The following is a 21,426-nucleotide window of genomic DNA, read 5'->3' on the forward strand; positions in this document are numbered from 1 at the left end:
ACAAATGTTTCTAGTGCCCGATGTATAGCGCTCCCTTGAGGTAACCACATTGTTGCCTAATGCCTGGAGCTGGCCTGCCTTTTCCGTTTCGCTGTAGGCCATTGCCTCCTTTATTTTGGTCAGTGGTATGACACTAAAAGCAGTCATTGAGGTGGTGTAAATTCAGCCAAGTGAAGATATACGCTGAGATCCTGTTAACCAACTTTATTTGCAAAATGTATTCTCTGTTAACCCACCGTTACTCACTGTGTTGCCAATGCCTTTGTAGATTGATAAGGAGGTTATGGATGACATGATAAAATGGAATAAAAAACGGAATAAAAAATTCCCCTACACTGACATCGTCAGCAGCCTTCTGAAGTTCATCAGGAACATGGGGGAACACCTGCTAGAGAAGCCAAAGAGGTAAGCACATTTCCAATGGCCACTATCAGAACCTCACATGACGCACGTTTGCTTACCTTAGCCTCAGGGGTATAATTGGTGCAGTTTTCTGTAGTCCATTTTCCGCATGGAAGGGTACAGAGGCAAGAGCACATGGAGGAGTGGCTGCATTGTTGCTTAATGCTTTCCGTTGTATCATATGTTAATAGAGATATATGTGGCCGAGGAGCTGCATTCTACTTTGTGATTAAGATTATTGTATATTGTGCGTGTATACCAATGTGGGCATTAGAACTTGAGGGATGGTAGCTTTGGAAGAATACATTGGAAAGAATGAACAATAGTTTTAGCACTTGACACCACCCTCTCTCATCTTGAATTAAAATAAAGTCCAGCACACCATAACATGCAACAGCCTCTTAACAAATAACCTTTCTGACGTCAAGGTGCCAGGCCTGTATTAATTTGATCTTCCCATTCCCTTAACTTCTGTTACCAACAGCATTCACCTTCATACATAGTCTATACTCGACTATACAACTCTTGGATCAGGCTTAACAGTCACAGAATTAACATTCTGGGGTTTGACCTGGGTAAAAAGTATAGAGACACTTGGGAAAATAAGCCACCAAACTTCCAGGATTGGCAAAAAACACTCTTGAGCCCCTCATGCATCCAACATTACATTGTATACTATTCTAAAATTCTCCAAATGTGCCCTCGAACTGCAACCCAAGTAACACACTTCAGGATATATTATTCACCTACCAGGACTGACGCACACCCATGCTAACATAAAGTATTCCTTCCCCTTATCTTCCCCTGGCTCATTTTCTTTCTCTGGCAGACTAAGGCCTGGATACCCTGGGCGGGGTCACAGTAAGGCACTCCACTGACAGGCCTAGTTGGTCATAGACTACTACGGTGGTAGTATGGTGCAGTACAAAGGTCGTTTAACATAATATTAGCATTCCCCTTAAGCCATTTTAAGATTTGTGCATATCGTACCTCTTATGAGATGTTTTCAGCTTAGTTTATGGATCACGTATTTGCCCTTTGTGATGTTGTCATTGTTCCCCCGTTGTATCTATTTGAAAGTGATTTATTAGGTTTAGTCGAATTAGTATATTTGTTCGGTTTTATTTGACCGAAAGTTACATTTGATCGAATTTGGCCAGTAACATTAGATCGAATAAAACCGATCAATTAGGCTAATACGTGGCAAACATAGGGAGCGGGGTTTGTATTTGTATTTTGTTTGTTTGTATTGTGCGCCTGGCCCAAAGGCATCTGGCTGAATTTTTTAAGGGTACGGTTACATAGATTTACATTTAATTTTGTGATACATGAAGATACATCATAATACATATCCAAATAACATATATAACACAATTTTACATATACAGTTTACATGTTTCAATATATATACAATATATACCAGGTTCCGTTGGCTGGTCCCTAGATAGAGCGCATTGCAGTAGTCGAGTTTTGACATGATGAGGGTTCTAGCAAGGGTGATGCAGTTGAATGGGGTGAGGAATGGTCGGCAGGCAGTGATAGGTTTGCAGGTGTAGGCTGTAGATGATATAATGGCATTGGTTTGTCTTTTTAAAGATAGAGTGGAATCCAGATAAATGCCTAGGGTTTTTGTGTCGCTAGATACTTTTATGATGTTGCCATCGATGATAAAGGAGTTTAAGGCGGGGTCAAGTCTGTTAAGTCTTGGTTGGGATCCAAGGAGGAGTAGCTCTGTCTTATCACCGTTAAGACAGAGCCCATGTTGTGCCATCCAGGCCTGGATAACCGAATAAATGTTGTTTAGCTTTTTGGAGTCAGCTATCTGGTCTCCAGTGGTGGGAATGAGTATTTGGTTGTCATCTGCTTAATTAGTGTAGGTGACAACCAAATAGTCGAGAATATCAAAGAGGGGCTTGGTAAACACATTGTATAATGTGGGTGATACACAGGATCCTTGGGGGACCCCATACAGTACCAGATAGGGTTCCACAGATGCCAATGGAGAGAAGACTCTCATGGATCTATTCTTCAGGAAGGATCTAATCCAAGTAGTGGCTTTGTTGGAGAAGTTGGCTGCGGTTCTTAGATGTTGGCAGAGTATTTGATGGTTGACCAAATCAAACGCCGCCGAAAGGTCAAGCATTAAGAGGAGGGCCATCCTGCCTTTATCATTAAAGTCTTCACTTTGGGTTTTTAGGTCAACTAGGGCTGTTTCAGTTCCATGCTTAGGTCGGAATCCCGATTGTCTGAGGCCAAGTAGATTGTTAAATTCTAGGTAGTCCTGGATCTGCAGGTAAGCCACTCTATCTAGAATGTTAAGTAAGAAGGGTACGGTCATGATCGACTTGTAATTGGTGGGGATATTAGGGTCTACTAGTGGCTTTATAAGTAAGGGGTTGTAATATGGTGATTTTACCCAAAAGTGCATTTTGGATGTTATCGCACCATCTATTGTCTTTAATGCAGGTCTCGGGGGAGCTGAGGGTGATTCTAATTCTTTGAGAATCTTGAAGAGCTCTTTAGTGCTAGACGTTGCTTGCACTATTCGATTATTATAAATGTCTTTTTTGGCTTGGAATATTGCCTCTTTGTAGTTAAGAGACGCTAGTATAAGGCTGTCCTTATTTGTGGCTGAAGGTAAGCTTTTCCAGCGGGTCTCAGCATTTCTTTTTTCCTTGAATAGTGTTCTAAGATCTGGCGTGAACCTGGAGTTCAAGTGAGCCTGTGGCTTGGATTTCCATAGTTTGAGTGGGGCAATGGAATTAATGGCCTTGAGTATGGTGTGATTATAGGTGTCAACTAGGACCGTGGGGTCAGCACAGGACTCGGTTGCTTTGTTAAGTAAGGGCAGTACTAGAGGGAGTAGTTTCTCATTTGTTATGTCCCTTTTGTTTCTAGTATTGATGGATGATGCAATATTTTGTTTGGGGCGGTGCTTATTAGCTTTGATATTGATCTGACCAGACGCAAGGGGTATTTGCCACTATGTTGATGTTACAGTTAAGATCAACCAGCCAACCAAGGGTTCTCCCTTTGATGTGGGTAGGTTCGTGGATGCGATGGGAGAAGCCCAGTTCTGTTATGGTATTGGCAATGTCTAAGGCTTTAAGGTCATTGGCATCTTGGAAGCCAAGATTTAAATCGTCCAGTAGGATGATTTGTGAATTTGGCTTAGTGTTGGCTGATAGTAGGGTGGTAATGCCATCTGCGAAGGTGTCGACAGGTCCTGGTGCTCTATAGACTAAGTGCATAGTGGCCCATGGTGGCCCCCGCCCTCATATTCGGGACGTATTAGCCTTTGGGGGTTGCAGGGGCATCCCCATCTTCTTCAATATTGGAGGTGGGGCACCGGAAAAAAAAGGAAAGAAAAGGAAAAAGGACCCTGCAGCGCCAGATCCGACCCGCGTTGGAGGGACGGATCTGACACCTATGGGCTGAAGTGGACCAGGCGGTGAGATAACAGGTAAGTTGCGGGTGGGGAGTGGGGAATGAAATATTTTTTTTTTCAAAGCATGCAACATCATACATTATGATGTTGCATGAGGTCTGGTTTTTTTCAATCTATTTTTTTCGACCCATTTTCTTTCGGTCAAACATACCGAAACCGGTTTATTGAAGTGATTGTTAGAGCAATCATACTAGTAGGGTGAAGCTAAGAACGTACCCATATTTTTGACAATACATAGATGTGTTATGCTACAGCACTTTATCTTGTGGGGACATCTATATGTTAACTGTTTATGTGCAGACTGTTAAATGTGCCAAACACAGACAATGGAGGTCATTACAACCCCGGCGTTAAGGGTTAACGACGGCGCTAACCCTTAACGCCGGATTCCCACTTTAACGCCTGCTTTTGGCAGGCGTTAAAGTCCATGGCGCTAACCCGCCATGGTGCTAATTACGCCGCCGTAATTTACTGCGGCGTAATTAGCGCCTTCCCCACTCCCATTATGCCCTATGGGGCAAAAATGGGAATGGGGAAGGGAAAATGGGAAATGGGGATTTACCGCCCCACTCACCTTGGAATGGGGCGGTGAATCCGCCATCCAACATGGTGTAAACGTAGTTTACACCATGGTGGTAAAGTTGGTGCACTTAGCACCAAGGTTGTAATGACCTCCAATATTGCTTCATTTTTAGGAGACGAATCTGAATGCTTCATAAACAAATATGAAAGAAACATGGGTTCTTCCCTGGAATAAAATGATACCCCCAACATTGTACCACATCCTCAAACACAAAAATTAAACATAGCAATTGTTACCCTTGTTATTTTTATTAAAGGTAGTGATAGTGAAGTGGGGGAGTGGAATAAAAACCAGTTTGGTATGCTCTTAAGAGTATATTTATCACATTGGTGATTAGTCGGCCAATCGAAGAGCGTCTCTCTCCTTGGATCATGCACTGCAGTAGGCAAAATGATAAGCCATTGAAGTTCTATAATTACGATAGTTTTTCTTTCTATCCTTTCTTCGACTGCCATAACACCACGCCGAGGAAAGAGAAAGAATTCTACCGTCTGAGACCATCGCGACTGACCGTACGGCCTTGGAAGGCCACCCCGGGCCTCGGCCCAGACAGTAGGGAAAGAGGGGGGAGGCCATTATTAGGAGGCCATTTTAGAATGCATATTCTCCCCTTCCTACACTTTGTTCGCCCAGCTGCCATCACCTTTACCCAGTATTATGGAAAACACTCCATTTAAGTTTTGCCCTAAGTGCAACCAAAAATTCCCGTAGACAAACATTTAGTTTGCAACTTGTGTCTCCCGAGAAACCACGTCGAAACGTCTTGTTGAGCGTGCACTCTGTTCAAGCCTAAGACGTTAAAGGACTGTCCACTAAGCGATGGGCCCACTACGCCAGGCAACTTGAAGCCATGGAGATAGAAGGAGCCTTCAGCGATGGCAGCGACACTGCACTTTCAGACGGCGAGGGCACCAGAGTATCTACCCAAGCGCAGGCCCCCGACCTCGTAGGACAGGCCGGCGGCCATGTTGTGGGGACTAAACCCGGCGGCGGAAGCGCTTCCAAAGCACACACTACAAAACACACAAGCCCCAGTCGACATTCGACAGATGATTAGAATACTCGACAACGTTTGACACCCCGTGAACGGTCCACCGAATCCCGGTCCTCTGGACAATCTCGTTCTAGATCGCCAAACGACAGGGCTAAGACATTGAAAGATGGCAAGGGTGTTGCACGAAAAACACCTTCCGAAGGTCGTTTGTCCACAGACGAGACCTCTGCCCCCACACCGAAGTTCGACATTCTTCATCTACTAAAACGTCAGGCCCCAAAAAGTCAGTTACACACTCCTCTGGGCCCCAGAGTGGGGAGAAACACCATAAGACTTCCTCTAAGACCCCCCATAGGGACAAGAGTCCTACTAGGGACAGGTCCTCACAAAAGGGTATCTTATCCAAGCCAATAGGGAAACCTAAAGACTCTAGGCCTAATGTTATACCTCCTACTAATGAAGACATGGGTATTCCCAACACTGTAATCCCAAGTTCAAAGGAATGGTCTTCGCAGGATATCGACAGTCTCATGCGAAGAATGACCTTTATGACGAATTTCTTTGAAAAAAACCCAGATTATCTTCAAAGCTTTCAGTCCACCCCTCCCACCTCAGCCCCCTCGGTCTCCCAACCCCCTGTCTCTCAACCCCCTACCAAGAGGGCACGTTCTGATGTCCCAACACAGGGCAGAATTATAGATCTTTATGACCCTGAAATAGATCCAGAAGACCAGGATGATCTTTCATTCGTCGATACATCTGACCCTCAATTTATTGATGAGGACATAGGCGAACTTTACTATCGGGACGATGAGGACCCGGACCAGGAGGCGAACATGTATTCCATAGGTTCCCCTATTAATCAGGACCCTTCAGTGGTAGATTCCCCTGTGGACAATCAACCCCTCCTCAACGAAGTCCTAACCAAAGCGGCCGAACACTTCTGCATTGACACACAAGAGGTACAGAAAGACAGAGACTTCGCTGAGCAATTGCTGGGAGACAAAAAGACTCTAGGACAGTTTATTCCACTATTAACATCTGTGCAACGCAGAATCCAGCCTTCTTTGGAGGCACCTAACCTCACACGGGCCGTCAACCCGCGTGTGGAAAAACTGTTCAGGCCTGCACTCTCAGACCCCCTATACATAAGAGGCCAGTTAAAACCAGACTCTTTGGTGTTTACCACCACAAGAAAGAGAGCAGGCAAACCCCTTTGTTTCCTCCAAGGCTCCTCCGGATAAGGAGAGCAAAAAAATGAATGCCATGGGCAGAAATGTAGCCTCTTCTGCAGCCTACCAGACAAGAATTGCAAATAATGCTACACTTTTGGCAAGTTAAAACTGCCATAAGTGGGAAGAGGTTTCTGAATTACTCTCATCTGCACCTGAGCCACTTAAATCTCAATTAGCCCACATGGCAGCAGACAGAATAGCTGTGTCTACCTGTCTCCAAAAGTCAAATTTTGACGCGGCTGACAATGCAAGTAGAGTTATCGCTGAGGGCACTATCATAAAGAGACACGCATGGCTTTGCCAATCAGGCTTCAGGCCAGAAACACAGGCCACCTTAATTAATATGCCAGTGGAAAATGATGTGCTCTTCGGCAAGGCTGTAGAAGACGCACTCAAGACAGCAAAGGACGAGTATGACACTCTAAAGTCCTTAGGTCAGCTCACGAACAAGCCCATGGGGCAAAGAGGTAACAGCAATTTTCCTTGCTTTCGTGGCCAAAATTCTCAGAGGGGATCAGGATACAACCAAGGCCAAGGTTCCTATGGCAACAACCAAGGACAAACCTTTCAGGGCTATCCACAAGGACAATGTAGAGGTCGTGGTAATCTGGACACAGGCCCAGCTCGAGTGGCACCCCACCTCAGAGCAAGTGACAATCCGCTCCAGGTACCCTCCCATGCATCTCCAGTAGGAGTACGCATTTCCAATTACACCCACGCATGGGAGGGTATCACCTTGGACAGATGGGTGCTGTCCATGGTAGCAGGGGGCTACTGCATAGAACTTCTTCAACGTCCTCGCGACCACCCCCTGAGACAGAAGGTCCACTCAGTGGAACATCAGCGGATCCTTCTAGAAGAAATAACAGCACTTCTATTAAAGGATGCCATAGAAGTGGTCCCAGCTAGGTAAACGGGTATTTATTCAACTTACTTCCCTGTGCCCAAAAAAGATCTAACTTTGCGCCCAGTGTTAGATTTGAGGCCTGCAAACAAGTATGTCAAGCCACAAAAGTTCTGCATGACAACGCTACAAGAAGTAATCCCGCTTCTAAAAAAGGGGGATTACATGGCAACACTGGATATGAAAGATGCCTATTTTCATATTTCAATGTTCCCAGCGCACAGAAAATTCTTGTGTTTCAAGATAGCGAACCAGCACTACCAATTCAAGGTGCTGCCCTTCGGAATAGCCTCAGCTCCAAGGGTATTCACCAAGGTACTGGCGGTGGTGGCAGCGCACCTGCGCTGGCAGGCAATCCCAGTGTACCCTTGTTATGTTATGTTATTCAGATTTATAAGGCGCCAAAGCCCGTGGGCATTCAGGCGCCAACAGACAGCAGTGGTGGAGAAGCTAAAGGAAAATCCTAGTGGACGATTGGCTCATAACGGGAATCACCTCTGATTTGCAGACAAAACATCTAAACAACTATCAACCTCCTCTTTCAATTAGGCTTCTCGATCAACGAGAAAAAATCAAGCCTGATGCCCAGCACCTCCAAACAGTTCCTAGGAGCTATCCTAAACACAGAGGAAAGGTTGGTCTTCCCTCAGAGGAGAGAATAACAAACTTGTTACTGCAAATTCCACATTATCAGGCCGGCTGCCAGATAAGGGTGCACAAAGCGATGCGTTTAATAGGCATGATGGCATCTTGCATATAACTGGTTCCACACGCGCACCTGGCGAAACAATGGTCTCAGGCAGGCAGGCAGTGGGACGATCTAGTGGTTGTTTCACCAACACTGGTACAAAATCTTCGTTGGTGGACGAGAGAGAATCTGACGAAGGAGAAACCCTTCTACGATCCACAGATACAGACAGTGGTCACAACAGATGCCTCACTTGCAGGGTGGGGGGCTCACTACCTTCACCACACAGCTCGGGGTCTGTGGTCTCACACTGCAGCTCAGAACCACATCAATGTGCTGGAACTTCTGGCAGTATTGAAAGCCCTTCAAGTATTTGAACCCCATTTAACAGGCCTGTCGGTGCAGATCCTAACAGACAGCACCACAGCAATGTTTTATATCAACAAAAAGGGGGGGACACGTTCTCCAAATCTATCCAAACTCGCACAGAAAATCTGGAAATGGGCACTCAAACGGAAAATGCTCCTGTCATCACAACATGTTCCAGGGGAACTCAACGTTCTAGCATACTCATTGAGCAGAGATCCCCTGCCAGAAGATCACGAGTGGCGTCTACACAAAGAGGTCGTAGAACACCTCTTCTCTCAGTGGGGTTTTCCAACTATAGACCTATTCGCCACAAGAGAAAATCGTCAATGCCCAGACTTCGCGTCCAGGTTCCCCCAGCCAAGCTTCAAGGGGAACGCCCTATGGATGAACTGGTCAGGGAGGTTTGCCTATGCTTTTCCCCCCCCGACTCCTCTCATGAGGAAAGTGGTTAACAAATTACACAAGGAACCGATGACGCTCATCCTAGTTGCTCCTATGTGGGCGAGACAACCGTGGTATCCACATCTGCGCAGTCTGACAATGTGCAATACCATCAAACTCCTGTGCCAATACAACCTACTCACCGAGCACAAGGGACTAACAGTGCACCCACAGCCACACTCTATGAACTTGGCAGCATGGCTCCTGAAGTCATAGAGTTCGGGCATCTCAATCTACCACAGAGATGCATGGATATCTTGAAAGAGTCAAGAAAACCAAACACTAGGCACTGTTACTTTGATACATGGAAACGTATCGTAATTTGGTGCCAGAATAAGCAAATCAATCCCATTGATTGTACTCCATCTAACATTCTTACCTACATGCTCCACCTACTGGATGCAGGCTTAGTGTTCAACTCCCTAAAGGTCCACCTGGCGGCCTTGTCAGCCTACACCACTTCCCATAATAATTTTTCATGGTGGAAAGTACCTGTCATCAAAGCATTTATGGAGGGGGTAAAGAGACTCCATCCTCCAATCTCTAACCCACCGCCAGGTTGGGACCTAAACGTGGTACTCGTTAAGCTCATGGGACCCCCATTAGAGCCGATGCACAAGTCTAGTCTCAAACACCTGACTTATAAAACTGCCTTCTTAGTAGCCATCCCTTCCATAAGAAGGGTCAGTGAAATCCAAGCTCTGTCAGTGCAGGATCCTTTCTTTACTATACACAAGGACAAACTGGTTTTATCGGACTCACCCTAGGTTCTCACCTAAGTTCATTTCCAAATTCCATGTTAACCAGTCTATTGAGCTACCGGCTTTCTTCTAGGAACCCAAAAGCTCTGCTGAGGTAAAACTCCACACACTAGATGTGAGGAAGGCGTTCCTCTACTATGTAAACAAGACCAGACAGCTAAGAAAAACAGATCAACTGTTTGTCTCCATAGCACCAGGCAGAGAAGGAGATCGCATCTCAAAAAATGCCATCTCTAGGTGGATAGTCAGATGTATCCAACTGTGCTATTCCCTTTCAAACAAGTAATGCCTTTTACGCCCAAGGGCCCACTCCACAAGAGGTACTGGAGCCACTTTGGCTTTCATTGCAAATGTCCCCTTAGACAGTATTTGCAAAGCAGCTACATGGAGCTCTATACATACTTTCACTCAGCACTACTGCATTGACACCCATTCAAAGACAGATACACAAGTGGGACAAGCGGTTCTAAGACACTTATTTGCTCATGAACCTTCTCACATCCCACCTCCTTCTTCCACTGCTCGCTAATCTATTCACAGCATGTGATCTAAGCAGATTCCACAAGCCTCAGAAGGGATACATTACTCACCGTAATCGTATTTCTGATGCTTGTATCTGCTTAGATTCACATGCGACCCACCCTTCCTGCCCTCGGAGAGAAGGCGCATGGATGCTTACGAGCTTGTCTGATAGGTATCTGCTTGGATACAACTGTACTCACGCCACACCTCATGCTACCTCATGTCAGAAAAATAACTAACAGAGGGACCTCGACGCGTAAGGGATCATGGGTACAGTGGACGTCACACTAGGGATAGTATTACTGGCACGCCCTGTCGACGTCCCTTTTCGAGTTTCGAAAACAACAACTGTAATACTCTGCAGCTTCCACTAGATGTCAGCCTATGCACAGCATGTGAATCTAAGCAGATACAAGCATCAGAAATACGATTACGGTGAGTAATGTATCATAGTGGACCTGTTTAGATCACATGCTATGCATAGGCCGACATCTAGTGGAAGCTACAGAGTATTACATTTTTTGTTTTCGAAACTCGAAAAGGGACGTCGACAGGGCGTGCCAGTAATACTATCCCTAGTGTGACGTCTACTGTACCCATGGTCCTCCACGCGTTGAGGTCCCTCAGATTGGTTTTTTCCGCCATCATAGTTGGACGCATATCGCAGAGCTCCTTCTTGGCTGATGCCATTACTTAATAAAAGTTTAATCTTAGTACTTCTTTCTGTCCTTTCGACTACCGTTTAATGCAAGATCTCCGGCAACAGCTTCGAGGGCAAGTCCATTCATCGACGACAGCAATTCCTGTCTCGACGATCCTTTGTCTACGGCCTTTCAAGGCCCATCGGTCCCTGGCCCGGTACAGTAGGGAGAGTGGGGGGAGGTTCATATTCCAGTCTCACTAAGAAAATATATATTCCCCCTTTACTCCCATTTATTTCACCAGGCTGCCATCCTTATACATTATGGAAAACACTCCTTTTAAATGTTGTCCTTCCTGTAACAGGAAGTTTCCCTGGAAGGATTTTGCACTGAGTGTGCAACCTTTGTCTTCCCAGGGACCACGCTGAAGAACAGTGCAAGTCTTGCAAACTGTTCAGGCCAAAGACTTTAATGGATCGCAAGACCACACGCTGGGCCCACAATGCCATGCAGGCCGAGGCCACCATGGATGTCGAGAGAGCCTCCAGCGATGGCAGCATCAACGTCCTAAGTGACGCAGAGTGCGATCAGGATCCAACGGATTCCCGAGTCCGAGACCCCAACAGGCAGGCTGGCGGTTCTGCTATGGGGGTGACACCCGGCGGCTCAAGCACAACCAAGTTGCATCACACCAAGCCCATCCCCCACAGCCGAAAGTCGACCACGTCGTCGATCGATAAGCCACATGCAGCATCGAGGGGAAGGTTTGAACGTTCCCTGTCCTCTGGGCCATCCCGGTCACGATCATCACACGACAGGCCCCCGAAACAGACTGAACCCGTAGGCCCTTTTAAGTGGAATAGCACTTAATTGGATGGATGGGGATGCAGAATTTACTTCTACATCAATAATAAGACTGACTCAGGAAATTGGCAAAACATGCAGCATCGAGGGGAAGGTTTGAACGTTCCCTGTCCTCTGGGCCATCCCGGTCACGATCATCACACGACAGGCCCCCGAAACAGACTGAACCCGTAGGCCCTTTTAAGTGGAATAGCACTTAATTGGATGGATGGGAATGCAGAATTTACTTCTACATCAATAATAAGACTGACTCAGGAAATTGGCAAAACTTAGCTGTTTTATTAACAATTATCTAAAACAGAGAGTACAACAGACAACAACGGACATCTCACAGCATAATCGCTCCGAACTTTTCATAAAAAAGAAATTTTATAGTAAAAACTTGTCATCATTGACGTCATACTACGTGGCAAACTAAGAAAGCCTAAGTGGGATTGTGGTAGGACAACGGGAACATCAAGGTATATTTTCTATGGTGGATAGGATCGTGATTGGGTCTCTACAGTCAGGTGGATAGCTATGCCCACCCCTAGTGCAATTCATCTTCACTATCATTAAATCCATGAAGTTTAATTGGGTTTCAAACCATAGGGCTCTTTAATATGTGGCCCTCTACAATTGGTTGGCAGGCTTGTACCCTTCTGGAATATTCCACTCGCTAGCAGAACACAAACTGGAACCCCAGGTGCTTGTGGGCTGGACTTGACCATGCCTTCCCGCCCAAATTAGCCCATTATCCATCATCACTCAAGCCATCTGCCATTTGACTTGTCTTTGAACTTGGCCTTGCAAAGTATCACTGCTCCTGTGAATAGAACGGAGTGTGAGCATGCTCTTATCTTCAAGGCTCGGCGTAGCTTGCCCAAAGTCTTATTTCCATCCAGACCATGTGACAGGATACCGTGTTTTGAGCTCCTTCTTTGCACTTAATACTATTAAAATGAATAAAACTTGGCACTCATAGTCTTCCCGTCGCACCTTAACAGGAGCTTGTCTTCCTTCTCACGTTCATTGTATCTTTCCATGATAGATAACCAGTTTCTTGGCTGCCCCAACCCTTGACACTGGGCCAGACAAGCCTTCTAGATTCTTCCTCCATCGTCTGCTGTTTTTATCCTTCTGCGCCACACTTTCAGCCCTTCTGTTCATGGGGTCCTAGTTCGCTAAAACACGACGTGGAACATCCAGATTCTATATAATGGCAGCATCGCCTGTAGTCTATTCACTACTTATAGCCAGCCTTCATGAATACTTTGTCTACTTGCGTTACAGCATCTGAACAATTATAAAATGGTTTTAATTTTCTTCAGTGCTTTTGCACATGTAATCTTCATTCCGCAAGTAAAGGGATACTCAATCCTTTACTTTGTCACCAGATTCTATACAGTCGGTTCACCTTTTCTCTCAGCATCTCTTCTTGGTGCGTCATCCTTGCTTCATGTGACGTCACCAGTCTTCTCTTTCAGTCATCTTCACAAATCCTCGGGGATCTCTCTCAAGAGACTGTCAGCTCTTCGTGGATACATGAAGAAAGGTTTCCTCAATGGATGCCTTGTCTCAAAGGTTTTTCGTGTTATGGCATCATTACAGAGCTTGTGCTTCTCACTATTTCCGGTTCCCAACATATAGGCAGAATTGGGGCGGGACTTCCGGTAGAGGCATTTGGCTCCTCCTCTACACTCCCCCCTCTGGTTGATTCATCGACCACTCGTTCACCAGTCTCCACATCTAGACATCCTTTTTTGAAGAAGTGTTTCTTTGGAGTCCATATCGTTACTACTCTTTCACAGATCCTGCTGATTTTACATGGTGATCAACACTCCAGGTCATGTGGCTGCACTGTCCATTCGGGCTACTGTAAACCCATCTTCCCACATACTTCTTGTGGTTCCTCAGATACAGGAACTTCATTCCCTCAGGTGATTGAACACTGGCTTCTCTATATTTTCTGATTTCTTCATCTGTCCACTCCATGGGTCCAAATCCAGATTCAACATTGATCATGATCTTCATTCCTACTGCCTTCTTTGATGTCTTTTTGCACTGTGTGATTATTATCCTTATCACACAGAATCCAAACATGATCATCACCAATAGTGTTTCAAGGAACTTGGAGATATTTGCCATCCATTGTGGAACCCATGAGAAGATCGATACAAACCAGCTGTCATCTGCAATATCTTCTACTTCATCTTCCATCTTGATGTGTAAGTTCGTCAGCAACGTTATGGCCTCTGTCAAGGTTCCATGCTCGTCATCGTGAGCAGGTATGAATGCGCAACATGATTCCCCGATTTTGGCGCAAACACCTCCATCCATCGCTGTAATCATGTCCAGGACATACCTGTTCAGGAGAGTCATCAGTCTTATGGCTCTTAATTCTTCCTTGATAGCGTTGAATGCCTTTATAGTGGTGTTGATTGTCTGTAGGAGCTCCCAGCGAGTGATCTGTAACCACTTCGGATTCACCATCGTCTTGATCCCTGGCATGAAAATAGTTTGGAATATTGCAGAAGTCTGACTGAACAATCTATGTTCATACGGAATAGAATTGAAGGCTTCTATTGATTTAGATGAGAAGTAATTCTCCCTCTTTGTCCGATTGAGAAACTCAAGTGATCTCGTTTTCCTCAGATGAGCATCTGCTGTTCAGGTCACTCTTCAGGATCACTAATGCTGGAACATGAATACCTACAATGGAACACAGACCTCCCCAGTCCTTGGGCAACTTCATTTAAGCTCTGGATCCGCAGGCCCAATAGTGGTCCATTATCACTACTGGCCCATCTTTCATTCATGGTACAGCGAAAATTCTGCCACACTGCTGATTCTTTCCAACCTTTCTTGTGCCATTGTTTCGGAAACACAGCTCTGCACTGGCTAGAGGTACTATCTGCAAAGGTCCTCCTCTATCATCGACCCATGTCAGCAATTTTGCAATCTTCGGCCAAAGATGCTTGCACTCATTCTCTGCAGTGTTTATGACTGGCTCATAATATCCTGTCAGTGCTAATGCTTTACAGATGATCAGGCCTTCCGCCCATCCTTCTGGAGTCAGCACTGTTACCTTGATTTTCAGCTGACCCCTTTCCTTGCATCTTTGTATTTCTTCATGATCCTAGCCTTGACATTTCAACATTTTGTTTTCTTCTCTTCTGCTTCTTGCTCCATTCATTCCAGGCTGTTCATATCATATCACTTGACTCTTTGTGTCTGACTTCGCTCTTATCTTTACATTTTGCACATAGTTATCTTCTCTTGGAGATGTCTACTCAATCACCCATACCAAGGATGCTGTTCGACCCTGGAATTGACGTCTTGTATGGCAGAGTGCAAGGTGCGTCAGGCAATGAGCTTTTTGGATTGCTACTTCTATAGCTATGAATATTTATGACGTCCCAATGGCATAAGGTATGAGAGCACAGACATAGCAACTCTCTTTGGACGTTCTCTCTCCCACTTTTCTCATGTGCTGATACCACATTTTATTCCCCAAATGTGCCGTAGTGTCTAAATAATTATTCAATTCATGATCATCTTCCCTTGTGCTTCTCCTATGTCTCCCTTTCCTGAAGTGAGTGTTTGCATAATACTCATGAAGTATGTTAGCAATGGTCCTTCCTACAGGGGAAATCATAGGAACACTTGGCATAGGAATAGGCACCCTCACGCGAGCTACTGGTGTAGAGAAAATCACAAATGGCCTTGGCCTTTCGGTAACGGACAATTCTGCAAGAGTCACTGAAGGTGGGAAGAATCAAAGGGACTTCTACTTTGCTTGGACCAATATAATAAACAGTGTGGACCAAAAGAACCAGGAAAACAATGATAAATGATGTGCTTGCATATATTATACACCAATACATTAGTCCCCACCATCTACGATTCTCCACACGTCGTTGAGTTTTCTCACTTTCCATAACTGTGCCATTCTCGGTTGTCCTCTTTGTTCCTGTATACTGCCTAAAGGAAGGAAAACATCTTTTTAATCAGGCAACTCTGTTAGATAATCAGGTAACTGCAGGATCTGTTCAAATATTGCCACAAGCAGCCTCCTGATTGCAGGGCCATTCTTAGGATCATGCAGAAAAATGCATATATCAGTACTGCGCCCAACAAGAGCAGGATAAGCTTGAAGATTAAAAATGAAAACAGCGAGAAGGAGCCTATAGACAGTGACATTGGATAGGACCATTGGCTTAACTAAGCAGAAACTCAGTGAGGAACGAGTCTGGAAACTGGGTGCCTTTCCAGTTGTCAAATTCGAACTCCAGATGTGGCAATTTTATAGTATGTCAACACTTTCTAAAGTCCAAGTCAAAGATTCCTGTGACTCAAGAACTGAGTTTGCACTCCTGCTATAATATCTATAAAGAGTGTCCAATGTGAGCCACAGTCCAAATGCACACTTGCATTTATTTATTTATTTTATTTAATCATCAACCTTCTTCCTCGTCATCGATCGAGTCTGCCCGTGCTGAACTTCTCCTTGTCTTGATTCTGAATCGATAGTCAGGGGTGCTGCGGCCTCACCAGTATAGGGACTGCCTTGGACTTTTACTGCTGATGGAGTAATATTTTCCACTATGAACGGTCCTGAGAATCGCGGCTCATGCCACTTTCTGGTGAAATTGCGTATTAGAACAGCATCTCCAGAGAATAGTCTATTTACAGGTAATAATGTCGAAAGTCCGGTTGCTGAATGGTATTCTTCTGTGTTCTGAGACCGACCCCCCTGGCGCTTGAGTTGATCTGAAATGACAGAGATACTAGCGGTCATACATGTCAAGTAAGCACGTAACTAATTTCCTAACATTTCTGCAGTCTTCTGGGGGCATCACTTCTGCTCCTCGATGGAGGAGACCAGGGCGTTCTCATTCGCCTCCCTGTCCCTAGCTTATGGGGTGTGAGGTGGTGGTCTGACCCAGACTGATTCCGTAATGCATATTATGCTAGGGGCAGGCAATAGAGCCATCCCTTCTTTAGTGTTATAATGATATGATAGGTTATTTATAATGAGATTAATACCCAGAGGTTTCTAAGCACGGACCCAGGGATCAAACCTGTGTTGCTCTGTGTCGTCTTGCTTCCAAGGCGATCATGTTGCCCCTGAGCTATCCTCCGGAGAGAAGTGACAATTAGAGTTTTGCAATTCTCTCTTTGAGAAGACCGTTGAGTCTCTCATATATTTCATTTGCTTGCAGGTGATAAGCAGATGAAAACCTGTGCTTAATGTTCAATAATAGACTAATCTGTTCAAATACTTCATTAACAAAATGGGGGCCATTGTCGGATCTCAGCGCCTCACATACTCCCCATCTTGGAAAGACTTCTCGTACTAGAAACTTCACTGTGCAAGTGAAGGGTGTGTACAAGGACCTGCTTCGATCCATCTCTATTGAATACCTATATCCACTTCATTCTTGCAGCATATCAATATAGTCAATATGTAAATGTTGAAAAGGACCATTCGGTTTGCAGTGTATGCCCAGCAGTAAACTTTTGACATACGAAGCAAATTACTACATAAAATGCAACGTGTTCTAACAGGTTTGGTACAAACCAGTCCTCCGCAATAGCCGCTGCAAGGCATTCCCTTGTTTCATGTGTGGGCTAATGCAGCTGTTCAAGCACTACCCTCAATAATGCTACTGGCATCACTGACTTTTCAGTGCTGTCTTGTCTGCATAATGCTTCTGAGGGGGATAAGGAACACCCCCTTTGTTTCCACAATTCTTGTTCTTCTTGCGCTGCACTGCCTTGAACTTCTATCAGCTGTGTTCTCGGTAAATGATTAAACCCTTTGTTTACTATCATAATCGTGACTACTTTCTCTTTTACATCTGGTGTATCAAAACTAGAAATATCTGGAGAATATGCAACCCTTTTGGCCTCTACGTCTGCGGCTTCATTCCTGCAAGATGTGCTACGCATTTGACTATTGCAATGGCTACTGGGAATTGTAGTGCTTTAATAAGCCTGCCAATAGAACTCCTCATAGCTAGAGCATTCATGCACATGCTCACCCTCTGCCACAGGCTCGGCTACAAATGTGTCAGGGTTCACTATTTTACACCTGACTATTTTAATTGCTGGATTCGATATAACTACTTTGTATGCAGACGCTCTCTGACATGTCAGCGTACCCTTAGGTTTTTCCAAAATGGCAAACAAAGCATGTTCAACAAACAACGTCATAGAGCACCCCATCACAATGCTAGTAGACTTCTCAATTACAAACGCGGCTGCAGCCAGCGATTGTTCGCAAGGAAAGCGTCCTCTCATAACTGGATCTAGAATCCCACTGTAATATGCCAGAGGTTTGTACCCTAGTGTAGTCCTCTGTTTAGGCACTGCTGTCATGACTGTCCCATTCGTATGCGAAAATAAAAATAACTCCTCAGCATAATTGGGAATTCCTAAAACGGGAGCTGTACAAATTGCTTTCTTTAATTCTTCAAACCCTTCCTCCATTTCCTCAGTCCATTCTATTTTTTCCTTATTCACTTTTGCTTTCTTTAGAGCCTGCAAAAGGGGTCTTGTGTACGAACTTTAATCAAAGACCCACGCTCTAACGTAGTTGCATAATCCTAGAAATTGCTGCATTTGCTTTACCGTGTGTGGTTTTGTTGTTTTCATAATTGCCTCAGCTCTTTCAGGTCTGACCTTCTGTCCCTCATGTTAGATCAACTGGCCTATTATGTACAACACTTCTTCTTGACAATACTGCTCTTTATCTACTTTATATCCCTTGTCTGCTAGGATAGTCTTTAACTGAATCGAGTCTTGTCGGCACTCATCTTCTGTTGTGCTACGAACCAAAATGTCATCTACGTACTGTATTACAACGCTTTTGAAATCAACATGGCCTAGGTCCATCTGGAGGATTCTATTAAAAATCAATGGAGACTCACAGTACCCTTGGGGCAAACGAGTGCTCTTCAATTTGGTTTGGTGAAACATAAATGACATCAAGTCTTGGGAGTCCTTATTCAACAGGATTGAGGAAAACGCATTTTTCAAGTCAATCACTGTAAAATATCTTGCCTCTGCTGGGATACTACATAGTATTGTCGCCGGATTAGGAACTAAAGGAAACTCTGCTTCTACAATATGGTTAATCGGTCTCATATCTTGTATAAATCTCCACGCCCCTCCCTTTCATTTTTTAATCAGATACACCGCAGTATTACTCAGTGACTCGGACGTCACCAAGATACCCTATTCCATCAGAGATTAAATAGTTTTAAAAATACCTTTATCCGCCTCTCGAGACATGGGGTACTGTCTTACTCAAGGTGAAATTGCTCCTGGCTTCATCGTTATCTTAACCTCCTCTAACCCCTTTAATAGCCCTACGTCATAGGGGCCTGTAGTCCATAAAGAGTTTGGCACTTTTTCCAAATCTTCATCAAAAAATGCTGGACGCTGCCGCATTATCATCATTCGCTGTGGGATCTCTCTTTTATCTATTCTGATCCAATATGTAATACTCATCTCAAATATCACTTCGTCATCTGCTAGGTCATCTCTAAACATGCCATCGTCGGTGACGTCATAACCTTCCCCAATGGCAATCACTGTTCTCCATGGCCTGCCCTCGTCATCGGTTACTTTGAGCATGGCCATTTCCCCTCGTATTATAGCTGCATCTAGTTCTAAGTGAATAGTCAGTACCCCCTCTTCGTCCATAGGTATCTGTGGCCTGAACAATAACTCATCAGGTATTCTCATAGTCTTTCCCACTAAGCCGGGTATCCGGGTCAATTGAATGCGTATCCCATAAAGAAAAACTTCTGGCTCAAGTGGCACTCCTCGCAGAGCCATTTGCCCTGTATATGCCAATATAAATTTGCCCACATACATATAATGTATTCCTGGAGTAGAGCACACTATGCCTTCATCAGTGAAAGAAATCGTCATGTTAAATTTCATCATTAAATCCCGTCCTAGAATGTTAACTGGTGTTTGCCGTGAATACAATAATGGAACAGACATGTCACACTCTACTATAGAGACTGGTGATTCGGGAGTAAAAGGAACTCGACTTGTAGCTCCAGAGAATCCTTGTTCAATGTTGCCCCATTGTCTACTAGAAAAGAAAAACATTTGCCTCACATCGTTACATCAACCCTTGGTTCCTCTTGAGGGTCTGGTGTCACTGATAGTACTGAACACATCAAGTCGCCCTGTGAGCTGCTCTATTGTGGATACATGTTTATCCCCGTACCTGTGTAGGGACTTCCTTCCACCACAGTGACACCCCCTATTCTAGGTGTCAATAACTGTCCTATTTCATTCTGCTGTATCTGCATGGGTGCGTATCTGCATGGGTGCGTGCTGTGACTGTCCTTGCGGTGGATTCAATTGTGCTTGCTGTGTCTGTTGCATTTGCAGTACTTGTGCTAGATACACTGTCTGATCTTGGGCGAACCCGTCTCTAGCCTGTTAGCTATATGTTGGAGGATAAGCTGCCCCCCTCTTGAGAATTGCCCATTCTCTACATACCCTTGGCTCCCACAAATGCGCGCAATGTGGCCTGTCATTGCAGATGTCCAACATACAGGAGGAGCTCTTCTGACTTGCCCCCCCTTGATTGAATCCTCCTTGCACATTCTGATTATCGTTCAGCATATTCTGAAAGCCACCTTGATTATTTTGAAAACCACTCCTTCCTCTGTAGCCAATTCCTCTGCCTCACGGCATAAATCCATTCCCTCCTTGGTCCATTTGGCGCTGATTATTCGCCTGCGATGTACCCACTAGTATTGCATTGCCAGTCTTTCTCAGCTTGTCAATACCGCCCCTTCTATGGCATATTTTGACAATTCTATCTGAACTAACTTGATATGATATGATATGATAGGATATTTATAACGCGCTTAATACCCAGAGGTTTTCTAAATGCGACCCGTGGATCGAACCTGTGTTGCTCCGTGTCGTCTTGCTTCCAAGGCGAGCACGTTGCCCTGAGCTATCCTCGCGAGACTATCTTGGCTTCCTCAAGTTTTCTAGCCTCTTCCCTCTTCCTATTTTTCTCTTGCAACACCTGACAGATGCACTATGGTCATCTGTATCTCTGCCCAAGGCCTTGCTTCCATTCCCACTAATTTCTTGAGGTGCCTCTGTACCTGTTCTGGCAATCCCTGACATAAAATGTGGTACAATACTGCCACTGTCTTTCCCCACGGTTCCTGTGTTTCAAGGATGCACCGTTCCTGAATGCTTTGACTGTAAGCAAGCGGATCTTCATCTTCTTGCATCTTACGTGCCATAATTGCCCCCATATCTGATGTGTCAGGTTACTGTACCCTAAGCGCTCTCCAGACTTCGGCTCCAAAACTATTAAATGGCGCTCCATCGTGCGCTCTGTTCTGTGCCGTGACACTTGAATTGCCTGCTCTCGTCCAAATGTCATCAGCCCTTTCCCCAAGAATGGCTGCTAGGATACCCTTAATGTCCCCTATTGCTAAAGTGTTTCCCCCTGTCATTTTCTCTAGCTCATAGATCAATTTTCCCACAGCTGCCGTTACAATAGGAAGTTTACATCTTAAATTGTCCTTATCCATCTGTG

General features: G+C 44.9%; 1 protein-coding gene across 2 annotated transcripts in view; it reads left to right on the forward strand.

Moving 5' to 3' along the window:
- LOC138537035 (2-5A-dependent ribonuclease-like) overlaps positions 1-21,426 on the forward strand; it is a 392,082-nt gene that overhangs the window by 325,674 nt on the left and 44,982 nt on the right. For both annotated transcript variants that reach the window (XM_069641422.1, XM_069641421.1), the window contains exon 6: positions 269-405. In XM_069641422.1, the coding sequence (XP_069497523.1) occupies positions 269-405 (137 nt within the window). The remainder of the gene's footprint in view (positions 1-268; positions 406-21,426) is intronic.

This window comes from Ambystoma mexicanum, chromosome 1q (genome assembly GCF_040938575.1).
Source record: "Ambystoma mexicanum isolate Mex_15411 chromosome 1q, UKY_AmexF1_1, whole genome shotgun sequence".
In the NCBI taxonomy this organism is placed as follows: Eukaryota; Metazoa; Chordata; class Amphibia; order Caudata; family Ambystomatidae; genus Ambystoma; species Ambystoma mexicanum.